This window comes from Periplaneta americana, chromosome 7 (assembly GCF_040183065.1).
Source record: "Periplaneta americana isolate PAMFEO1 chromosome 7, P.americana_PAMFEO1_priV1, whole genome shotgun sequence".
NCBI lineage: Eukaryota > Metazoa > Arthropoda > Insecta > Blattodea > Blattidae > Periplaneta > Periplaneta americana.
In genome coordinates, this window is record NC_091123.1 from 148403744 (window position 1) to 148416241 (window position 12498).

Consider the following 12498-nt stretch of genomic DNA (forward strand, 5'->3'; position numbering starts at 1 on the left):
TGTACCGGATTCAGTTGTCTATAATGTACCGGTACAATATAGGGAATTTTCATTATAAATGTTTGAAAATATAGCGACGTATGAAGAAAAACATACCTAGGCCTAATTTAAATCAGCAATTATAATTTATTTACTTCTAATCATTTCAATATGAATATAATACTGTAATATTTATTTTTAGGAAATAAAACACATTGAATTCTGAATTTAAAATTAGTCTTATCAGACTTTTATTACAAATAATAAAAATTACCGTGACATAAAAATAGCATAGCCTAAACACACTAAATTATGCATTTAGAATTTAATCGAATAATTTCCACATTTTATATTCTGGCGTTTTTAAGTTTCTTCCCCTGTAACAAATTATAATTGCATTTTACATTAATTCCAGAATGGCAAAGAAGCTTCAATACGGGACATGGTCACAGGATGCACTAAGTCCTGCTGTTGCTGCATATACGAATGGCGATCATGGAATAAATGAATGTGCCCGAATGTACAATGTGCCTAAGCCTACAATAAGAAGAATGCGAAAAGCAAAAACGTAGTTGCTAATGGAGGTGTGAAATCGTTTGGAAGAACCACAGTATTTTCGGCAGAAATTGAAAATGAACTTGAAAATCACATTCTGAAGTTTGAAGAAATAATGTTTGGATTAACTCCAACAGATGTTGGGAAACTTGCTTTTGATATAGCTCAGAAAAATGGACTGCCACATAATTTCAATCAGTAAAAAAATTATTCTGTACTAACTGCAAGTGAAAATAAATAAAATTGTTTGTACACAAATGTATGTGTTACAATTTAGGAACCCAATGGTACAATTTATGAAACCAGTTGCCTAATTTGTACTCATTGCAGACATTTAGAAAACTGAACGTAATGAATTTAGTTTAACTTCAAATAAACTTTTCTTTTTAGGAAATTCCTCCCAACATACTAGGAATTAAGATGCCGCTATTGAAATAATTCAACAGTTGTCAGTTAAAATTAGAAAAAATAAAATGTGTAAAATGGTACAAATTAGGCAACTCTCCCCTACTTCTTCTCCCGGCTAATTACTTTTAGTTCATGTTATCTACAGCCTGTCACATGGATCACTACACTTTCGCAGTGCTGAGAGACATGTATTTTGTGTACGGAGTAATTGAAAGAAATGCACATGGAGTGGAATGGTTGTAAAGAGTAGGCATTCCCATCAGGTAATAATTTGTGGCCGTTGTAGTTATCCTATGTTTTATTGTAGGTGTAGTCTAGAGAATCTATTTCTCCTAGTCATTAGTGAATTCTTTCGCACATTATTCATATTACATGTCAGCAACGAAATTCAACGGGAGCAAAAACAAACAAACAAAATGCATGTAGCCCTCTATCTGGTTCAGAGTTCTTTTATGCTGTAGATGTATGGCATGAGCCTCCCGGCTTTACTTCCCTCTCGGAGGAAGCCATGCTAAAGATTGATCGTTTTTTAAAATCCATCATTCTCGTCCGGATTTAAACTCCTAATATATTCAGGCTAGCATGGTATCCGCCAAGACTTTACTGCCATTTGTCTTGGTTTTAAGTCTCAGAGCTTTATTTAAAGTGGGTATTTTTTATGAAACCATAATTGTTTTCGCGCTAGTGCCTCTAAAATATCGAGATAAAATAAGCCTAAATTAAAAAAAAACTGATACTTGATATTTGATTTAAATTAAATTCATAAAACATATAAAAAATCAGGAACATCCGTATGAGCAAAGCTCGTGTTCGAGTTTAGTTCCGTTTAATATAAGAAATACAAAGAAATATTATACATCTTGATTACACAACTTTTAACACCATATCATTTCGGAATATGTATTATATGACTTTCTCATGTTAGATTTTACCGTACCTGGTTAACATGTTTCAGCTTGTTAACTAGGTACGGTAAAATCTAACACGAGAAAGTCATATAATACATATTCCGAAGAAATATTACATAAAAGCCAAAAATAAAAACATCATCATCATCATCTTCACTTCATGGTTTAGGCTTAGTGCCTGTTCCGTCTTCACATTTTATTCAGTTCCACCTCTTCCTAGGACGTCCGACATCTCTTTTGCCTTTAGATTGGTAATGTTGTATCAGTGCCGGAATTCTTTCATTATCCATTCGAGACAGGTGTTCTTTCCACTTTTCTTTATAATCTTCAACTTTTTCGATTATGTTGTATATATTTAATTCCTTACGGATATCCTCATTTCTTATCAGATCCCTTCTTGTACATCCCTTTACTCTTCGAAGAAACCTCATCTCTGCAGCCTGTAATTTACTTTTATCTCGTTCTTTAATTATCCATGATTCGCTTCCATATGTCTATACGGGTAGTGCCAAAGTTTTATAGAACTTTAGTTCTGTTTCTTTTCTAGTTTTATTTTTTAGTGTTCTATTTATTGTTCCGCATATCCACTGGAATTTGCTTATTTTGTTGTCAATATCTCTATCTGCATCATAAGTTATATTACAACCTAAATAATCAAAATGAGATACTTGTTCTATGGGCTTATTATCAACTATTATTTTTGTACGAATTGGAAATTTACCACTGTGGGCCATTACTTTAGTTTTATGAGTTGATATGCTCAAATTATAGTCTTCTTTTCCTAGTAGGTGTAGTTTGTGAATGGCATATTGCAATTTTTCTTCACTGTCTTGCATTAATGTTACATCATCGGCAAACATTAGAACATTTAAAAATGTAGGCTATCTTTACTAATCTTTATACCTGGACTTACCTAAAAAAAAATAAAAGAAGAAAATAATAACACAAAAATCTTTATAGATACATAGTATGAATTTAAATATCATTTATAAACAGATATTTCATTTTTTATTGAACTTAATAACGGAAAATGTTCAAAATTAAGGATGAAATTTGATAGTTATCCGAGTATAATCTTTCTAGTCTAATAGCAGCTGTGTTTTAAACCTACCGTTGTGAAACATTTTTGCTCTCTTAATGGTAATTTAACGTTCCGTCTAATATTGTAAACATAAGAAAATGATATAATAATCTTTACGATTTTTGTGATAATATTCCAATGATATGTAGGGGTGAGAATGAGGTAGTCCAAAGCCTCAATTTTAACAAGAATTGTTTTTTGTGAGAGTTCATCTCTTATAAGCTTATGTGTAGTTATGGAGGAGCTACTAGTAAAATATTATAAAAATTATTCAATAAGTTACGTGAGTATACGTCGAAAAATTTGTGATACCGCACCTAATAGCATCGGACTCTAATCCTTTAACATGTTCTCCTGTAAAATTTTGTCTGTGTGGCTTAGTATTATATCATTTTCACCCCTTCATATATATTTGTATAATTGTTAAATCTTATAGATTTTTAAATTCAGGAAAAAATAAATTTAGAATGGTAATTAATAGGTTTTAATCAGATTTTGATTGTTGTGACAAGTTGCAGGAAATGGGACCTAAAGTCGGATTTTCCATTTTTTTTCTGGTTTCGAAAAGAGGATGAAATACTGAACATTAAAAAAATTATGGTTCTATATGCTATAGTTTTTAATATATTACTTTCTGAATGTTGATATTACATTATGTACTTTTCGAGAAAAATGCAATTAAAGTTTTCACTTGTTTTCCTAGCAACTATAAGAAAGATTTAGCTATTTAAGAAACACTGTGTAAAACTACGTTCTACTTTAGTATTTAAAAACGCCTACAGGTAACGCAAGATGTCAATACAGAGAAATGCAGTTTTTACATCGCAAATTCGTTATTTTGTTCTCGTGTAAAATTTCCTATCACGACTTTAGGTCCCTTTTCACGCAACGGGTCACAATTATACTTTTTTATATAAACAATTTGGAGAATTTTAAGAAATTTTTGAAGTTCCACCCCACGCAATAATGCCACATTGTATGATGGACTGAAAAGGAGATACATAAACTCTACATAAAATACTGATGGGTAAAATATGATGCAGAATGACGAATTTATAAATTCTTTTATGTAATTTGATTCGGGAATTTCAAAAATAAAATAAAAACGAAACTCGAGAAGCAATTTTACAAATTCGGCAAAGTGTTCTTGAGATATTCTTTGTATCTTGTAACCAGGCTTGCCAAGATCAGAGTTCACTTACTGTCTCGTGTGCTGAAGCCTCTTCTCAAATAACTCCTCCCACGCGGACTGCTTGATCTGCACAATGCCGTCTGCTATTTCTTTCACGAAGCGCAAACGCTTTTCTGTGTGAGGACCGGCCACCATCGTTAACTTCGAAATCTTCTTTCCTGTGAATACTAAACACAGTACAGGCTCCATTAATCGTGGCCGATTGTGACGTCTTTAAATAACTGAGTTTTCGATTTGAAATTCTCTTTAGAAATGTGATGGAATGTTATTCTATTATCCTCTTCATACTCGTATACGCAGTGGCGGTGCGTTAATAAGAGCACAAGAGCATGTAAACACCTTGTTTCCATTAATGCACGACTAGTTTTATTATTTAATACCGTATTGACGTAATGGGGATGTATAATATCAGAATCGAGTATTTTAAACTTCCCGCATCTTGCATAAATTCCTTATGTAAACTTGGCAACATGCGTTCACGTACAAGACGTGCTCTTTTCAAGAAGGTTACAGGAATTTCACTCATGCGCGGGAGAAAATTGTCTTTCGCTGGCCGCTTATGACTCGTTAAGAGCACAAAGCGTTAAGTGAACAGTGAATCTATCCTACAGATGTCAGGTGCATCGATGTATATTATTCACGTGCTATATCTCGAGAAGGAAATTTAATAGTCTGTATTTTAGCCTCTAGGTGTCAGCATTTCTCACTGTCGGAACGTTTACTTTGTGTTGATGTGTGTACAGTGCTGCTAAGAGAGTGTAGTTTGTGAATTACTATACTTTAGTTTGGCTTTCAAACACGTGCTGGCTGAATGTGATGGTGGTATGAATTTAAGTATCTGTATGGTGGGGTATATTATTTAAGAATAATATTTACTGACATGTATTTATAGTAATCAATCTATGGGAATGGGATTACAGTACTGATATAGGTTATAGTGTATCTGTGTGTTGTGAACCAAAATATATTACTGAACACACGCTTTTGTAAATAACGGCACTGTGGTATGTATTCATTTTTAACAAAAGTAAACAATGAACTCTGTTTAAGCAATTTTGAACAGTAAAGAACTGGGTAAACTGGCTTACCAGGAAAAATTGGAAATAAAAAACTGGGTTTCATTATTATTATTATTATTATTATTATTATTATTATTATTATTATTATTCTTAGTAAGTAAGTATTATTATTATTATTATTATTATTATTATTATTATTATTATTATTATTATTATTGTTATTGTTCATAGTCTAAACGTACGATTTCAAATTCTCTTCGATTTTGGAACACAAAATTGTGAACATACATAATAGTTTATCACGAGCCGCCACTGCGTATACGCACATTAAACATCAAAGGAACGAAAATATATTGTGACAAAACTGGCGACTAAATAAAGACGCAGTGAATTATAAAATTTCGAAATTGCAAGCCACAAACCTTGAAGCGGAACAAGCAGCAGCAGAAGCGCCATGCCAACTAGACACGAAGCCCCTAGATGGTCCCAGAGGATGCAAGATACTATCAGAGCAATGATTGGGCCTTCCAAAATGTAGGGGCAATACACTGCTAGCAGCTCAAACAGCTTCAGATCTTTTGTCACAGATGTTAGTAAGTCTTCCACTTCTGCTTTCTGCACCACAGCCAAATTGAGCTTCATAATCTGTACAACAAATAAAAATGCCACTTTTCAGTATTTTATCACACACTAAAAAGAAGTAGGCCTATAATTTAGTCTATAAGTCTCTAAATCTAATTACTGCCCGTGTCTCGCTTCCTGAGCTGTTTCTTTGCGGGGCGAGACGCAAAGAGGAAGAGTGGGAGGTCCTGTGTACCACATGAGCAGTTAGTAACTTGCTACCCTGAGTTCAACACATCGGACTTTTCAGGATTGCTTTCGTCAGCTATGGAGCAAGATCAGCCATGGACAAGCGAATGTATAGGCTGTCCCCTCACAAAACAAGTTATGTCCTTCTCATCAATTCCTGTAACTAAACACTAATACCAGTGGTAGACTACGGACTCTGCTGTAAGACTACAGTCTCTACTCGAGATTATCAACCTAATCGCGATCACGGTTGTCGTGTGTACATATCCGTAAACTCTTTCTTCTATGGCAGTGTTTTTCAAACTTTTTCCACCGCGAAACCCCTTTTAATCTAAAGTGTAGGAATCCTTGTAATACTTAATAATAATAATAATAATAATAATAATAATAATAATAATAATAATAATAATAATAATAATCCGTGGCGCTACAGCCCGCGAAGGGCCTAGACCGACCAGCCGGCTGCTGGCCTCACGCCCACATGTCGAAGCAGAGGTGGACGATCATCCAACCAGAATGGAGGTATCGTGTGGTTAGCACGATGATCCCCCCAGCCGTTATATCTGGCATTCGCAACCGGATTTCGCTACCTATCGTAGCTCCCCAAGTGCATCACGATGCTGGGTGGGCTCCGGTCCCATACACTGGCCGAAATTTCATGAGAAAATTTCTTCCCCCATGAGGACTCGAACCAGCGCGCATTCCGTAACGCGAGTCCTAGGCAGGATGCCTTAGACCGCGACGCCACGGCGCGGGACAATACTTTATTAGTATTTAATAATTAACAGACAAGTGAAAGCTAGTATTTCAATAATTCTGTTCAGTAGTATGAATGTATTTGCTTTCTCAGTCTGCAATCTGGTTTTATGGCGGAAAGTTATAGTCTCACTTTTATTCCTGCATTTTGTCTGTTTCAGTATTTTGTTTTAGTGGACACATATTTACTTACTTACGGCGTTTACGGAACCCGGAGGTTCATTGCCGCCCTCACATACGCCCGCCATCGGTCCCTATCCTGAGCAAGATTAATCTAGTCTCTACAATCATGTCCCACCTGCCTCAAATCCATTTTAATATTATCCTCCCATCTACGTCTCGGCCTCCCTACGTAGAGAATCCAGTGATGAAAGTGATAAGTATTATTTTCCGTTTTAGATGTTTAATAATAATAATAATAATAATAATAATAATAATATGCGTAATAATAATACTATATTATTATTATTATTATCGATAATGTCTCATATTATTATTTATTCATATTTTCATAACTTTTATAAATTTTTACATTATCTACTAAGTTTAAAATAAAATTTAAAATCATATAGGGCTCACGTAACCCCGGCAACATACTTTAAGAAACGCTGCTCTATGGTAATAAAATTCAGCAATTGTCCAGATTGAACAAAGAGTAACCTACTGTTTACATACATTTTCCGGAATAGAAATCAGAGAAAATAGCTATAGTAGTAATCACGATTAGAGTCTCCAGTATTATATACAGTAAATAGCCTGGAGTGGCATAAGATAATGTTTTCAGAACATGTAATAAGCTGCCGTGCCGCACGCTGCACCTACCGTGACGGTCCGAGCAGACTTAAGAAGCGTGGCTATAAGCACTAGGGAGCTCTCGGCTCAGGAAGTGAGACACGGGCAGTAGAGAGTAGATCAGTTATTTTTCTTAATTTAAAAGAGTGCTGCTTATTCTGTTCGTACCCAAGAGTCATCATTTATTTCTTTGAAGAAACTGACGGATGAATTTCAAGACCGAAACAGTTCAGCAATGGTCCGTATCTTTTTATTCTAATATTGAAACATGTATATTAATTGTACAAATCTGACCTTTCTATATATAAGGCATGAACAGGCTCCTCTTATCTGCAGGCCCGTGGTGACCGCCATCGTAGTCCATCCTTGATGAAGCAGTAAATACAGAGAAGAACAAATGCAGATGGAGATTCCATAAACAAGCCCTGGATATCCTTTCGGTGTTCTCACTATTTGTTCCAACAACAAAGCTTGCCCGATTCTGTAACATGGAAGTCAACTCTATTACGAATTCGTAAAACTAAGCGCTATTTTAGTCGTACTTGTACAATATTTTTGTACGCTATATTCGTCTGCATATCGTGTATTGCATTTGTTCATTTGTGCTGATTTTGGCGCGGCATTAGGCCTACCTATTTTGAATCCTCTGTCCCGTATCTCACCAGTGTGTTTCACGGAACACACAAATGTAAGTTAGTGATGTTCAAAGTGTTCATATTCCATATAAAGTTTACCTGTAGTAATTTTATTATTTACTTACTTACTTACAAATGGCTTTTAAGGAACAAGCAGGCTCATTGCCGCCCTCACATAACCCACCATCGGTCCCTATCCTGTGCAAGATTAATCCAGTCTCTATCATCATATCCCACCTCCCTCAAATCCATTTTAATATTATCCTCCCATCTACGTTTCGGTCTCCCCAAAGGTCTTATTCCCTCTGACCTCCCAACTAACACTCTATATCCTTTTCTGGATTCGCCCATACGTGCTACATGCCCTGCCCATCTCAAACGTCTGGATTTAATGTTCCTAATTATGTCAGGTCAAGAATACAATGTGTGCAGTTACTGTAGTTCTGCATTGTGTAACTTTCTCCGTTCTCCTGTAATCATCTCCTACAAGCTATCCTTTTTATGGTCGTCTTTCTCTTCTGTAGGGGTGTGAGCATTTATAGCTATGATATCGCACCATCTATCCTTAAATACCAAATATGATAACCTATCACTGATAAATTTGATCTTTTTTACTGCTGATTTTATTCTTTTATGAATAAATAATCCTGTTCCTAATTGGTGATTATTGTTTCCTTCCCCATAATACAACAAGTAATATTCTATTTGTGATATGCCATTCCCATCTAACTTAACCTCTTGTACTCCCACGAAGTCTATTCTATATCTAGGTAGTTCTTTTGCTACTAATGTTACCCCTCCTGTTCTATGAAGACTAATTACATTCCAAGTACCAAATCTCATAACTTTATTCCTTTGCTGTGGTCGTGCCAGAGAATCAGTTCCATTCCGAGGCGTATTGTAAGGTTTCGTAACAAGCTGTTTTTTACGGTGATGGGTTGTTAGCCCTTCTCCCAACCCCCAAGTTGTAGGTCCTAACGTCAAATTAGATATTTTAAGCTTATAAAAGTAGCACTATTATCTACATACAACAATCCATTAAACGTGTTAATACATCGTAATATGATTGTATCTATTCAGGAACAAAATGGAATTTTATCTAAAACCCGATGTCAACTCATAAGACTAGACCACGGATTTCTAGGCTTGAATAGGATAGTTTGCAACAATTTTATGTAAAAATCCCTAAATGTACAATATGCAACACGAGAAACTCTCTCGATCGGTGATACAGGGTGATCTGTTTGGGTATGGATCAAATAAAAACACCGTAAAACATTTACTACTGAACTTTATGAGTTGAAACTTTGTGCATACAACATTGAAAGATGGGAGATTCCTCAGAGCTCAACATGAACCCCATTGCGCACCCTGCACAACTCATAACGGTGATGCAATTCAGCCCGTGTCCGTTGTAACATAAGAGAAGTCAGGAGGGGTCATATCTGGGGAGTTTGGGGACCAAGCCAAGAGATAGCTGCTTCTCGTACTGCGACCTCTTGCATGTTTTTTTTTTTAACACAGGACCTATTTCTACAAATGTTCGATACCACAACATTATGGAATCGTATTTAGGTACATTACGCACAACATACTCACGTCGAAATTCTCTTTGAACTCTTTTAACACTCTCAAATTTAGCATAACAAAGAACACATTGTGTTGATTTGTAGTAGCCATTTTAATCATCTACGATTTTCATTTGTCCTTTCAGATTATGCATTGTTTATTGTCATATATGGAAACTCCCATCTTTTAATCATAATATAACCACAGTCTAGTGGTTGAGTTTATGAGAGTAGTAGGAACAATAGACTGTGCAGGTACTATTTCGCATTTTCTGTAATGAGGCGATAGTAGCGATCCTAGTGGTTAGCAACTATCAATGGATGCATATTTACTACGTATTGAACTTCGTGACTGTATTACCTAAACTAAGTGGATTAAAGAATGTATGTTTCAACCTACGCTAAACAAGCCAAATATCCGAGATCTACTCATGACATAGACAGAGCATTGCATCTATACATTGTTTTGACCATAGACAGACTAGACCTAGGCCTATATTTTACCACTACAACACTGCTTTATAGGAATTTGACCGCAACACATAATACTTACAAACACATATCAGTCACCAGTCTCCCCAGTATCAGGACAACAAACGAAGGCCCAAATGCTTTGCAGAGTGCGCACAAGAGGCGAGGACATATCTTGATTCCGGCGACTGCTTCCAGCAGCTCGTTGGTCCATGACCTGCGATAGTCAGAAGGCGTGTTGCTAAGCTAGTATAACTAGATTTTATAAAAGATTAAATTATTAAATTGTCATGTATTTGATTTTTATATTTCTTTTTGAAGTTGAAACTTCTTTAGGCAGGGTAGGAGTCTAACGTCGATGTCAATGGGAGGAGAAACACTTAAAAAGCACGCAAAAACGTGTGTTTGCAAGGGAATTTTGAGCTGAGAAAACTGAATATGTGAGTTTCAAATCTGTTGGTCACTTGTTTCGCCGTTCCACTGAGGAACTTCAGATAATTTTGAATTTACGTAAAGATTAATTTTTGGTCCTACCGAATTTATCTGTTATGGTAACAATTGAATCGGTTATTGTTGAAATGAACTAAATCCACTTTTTAAAGTTTTGAGATAGGGAAGAGTCGGGTAGTATCGGACGTCGGGTAATATCGGACAGTGCGTGTCTTCCATCTACCACCATGTGGTAGTACCTGAATGACATGGTTACGTTTCTCTATGCACATCACAGAAACGTAACCATGTCAATCAGGTACTATCATCGTGTGGTAAGATGAAAGAAACTCACTGTCCGATATTACCCGACGTCCGATACTACCCGACTCTCCCCTAATCGAAAAATACTATTTTATGGATAATCTATCGAAGATTAAATCAACATATGTTGTACACATAAAAAATATGTGTGCAATATATGTTGGTTTAATCTTCGGTAGATTATTCACAAATCAGTTTTTTTCGATTATCTCAAAACTTTAAAAAGTGGACTTAGTTCCTTTCAACAATAACCGATTCAATTGTAATTGCCTAATAAAAAATAAATTTATTTTTGTAAAATGGTTAAATATCAGTATTTTGTATTACACAAAAAATATATTATTTATTAAGGAATTTAGTTGAAAGAGCATGATAATGTAAATGAGTTTCAGCAATGAAATAAAAGTGAGAGAATATGAAAAAGTTAACAAGTTTATGAGTTTTATGGGAAAAGCTTCATCACTGCACAGTAAACTGCCAACATTTTGAATTCCAAAAATTTTACTACTGGGCTATTCCATTTAGTCACGGACACACATTAGACACCTTCATATTATAATTACTTAAATTCATTGGCTTTTTCCAGGTTCAAGATATCAGAGAACAAAACATTACATATAATAGTTTCTTTGAATAAAAGTTCATGGTTTATAATCAAGTGTAAATTTAAAATATTTGGATTAATGTATCTGTCACGGACACACCTCACACAATGTAAAATTGTGTAACTCTTGTGAGCAATGAAAGTTTTCTGTGAATTTAATAGCAATGTTTATTTATTAACAGTACTATCCTATACAGGAATGAACAAGACACTATTAGGTACTAGACATTAAACTGAAAATCATCTGTGTACGTTGTAATCGATTAATATTCATTGTCACGGAGACACACTGTGATTATAATATTATTATACTTACAAATGGCTTTTAAGGAAACCGAAGGTTCATTGCCGCCCACACATAAGCCCGCCATCGGTCCCTATCCTGTGCAAGATTAATCCACTCTCTATCATCATATCCCACCTCCCTCAAATCCATTTTAATATTATCCTCCATCTACGTATCGGCCTCCCCAAAGGTCTTTTTCCCTCCAGCCTCCCAACTAACACTCTATATGCATTTCTGGATTCGCCCATACGTGCTACATGCCCTGCCCATCTCAAACGTCTGGATTTAACGTTCCTAATTATGTCAGGTGAAGAATACAATGCGTGCAGTTCTGCGTTGTGTAACTTTCTGTATTCTCCTGTAACTTCATCCCTCTTAGCCCCAAATATTTTCCTAAGAACGTTATTCTCAAACACCCTTAATGTCAGTTCCTCTCTCAGAGTGAGAGTCCAAGTTTCACAACCATAAAGAACAACCGGTAATATAACTGTTTTATAAATTCTAACTTTCAGATTTTTTGACAGCAGACTGGATGATAAAGGCTTCTCAACCGAATAATAACAGGCATTTCCCATATTTATTCTGCGTTTAATTTCCTCCCGAGTGTCATATTTGTATTTGTTACTGTTGCTCCAAGATATTTGAATTTTTCCACCTCTTCGAAGGATAAATCTCCAATTT

General features: G+C 35.4%; 1 protein-coding gene across 2 annotated transcripts in view; it reads right to left on the minus strand.

Annotated features, from left to right (window-relative positions):
• Positions 1-12498, minus strand: part of LOC138703575 (ATP-binding cassette sub-family C member 4-like) — an 89488-nt gene that overhangs the window by 48173 nt on the left and 28817 nt on the right. For both annotated transcript variants that reach the window (XM_069831556.1, XM_069831555.1), the window contains exons 4-7: positions 10257-10391; positions 7795-7981; positions 5565-5787; positions 4134-4290 (exon numbers count right to left, since the gene is read on the minus strand). In XM_069831556.1, coding sequence (XP_069687657.1) covers positions 4134-4290; positions 5565-5787; positions 7795-7981; positions 10257-10391 — 702 coding nt within the window. The remainder of the gene's footprint in view (positions 1-4133; positions 4291-5564; positions 5788-7794; positions 7982-10256; positions 10392-12498) is intronic.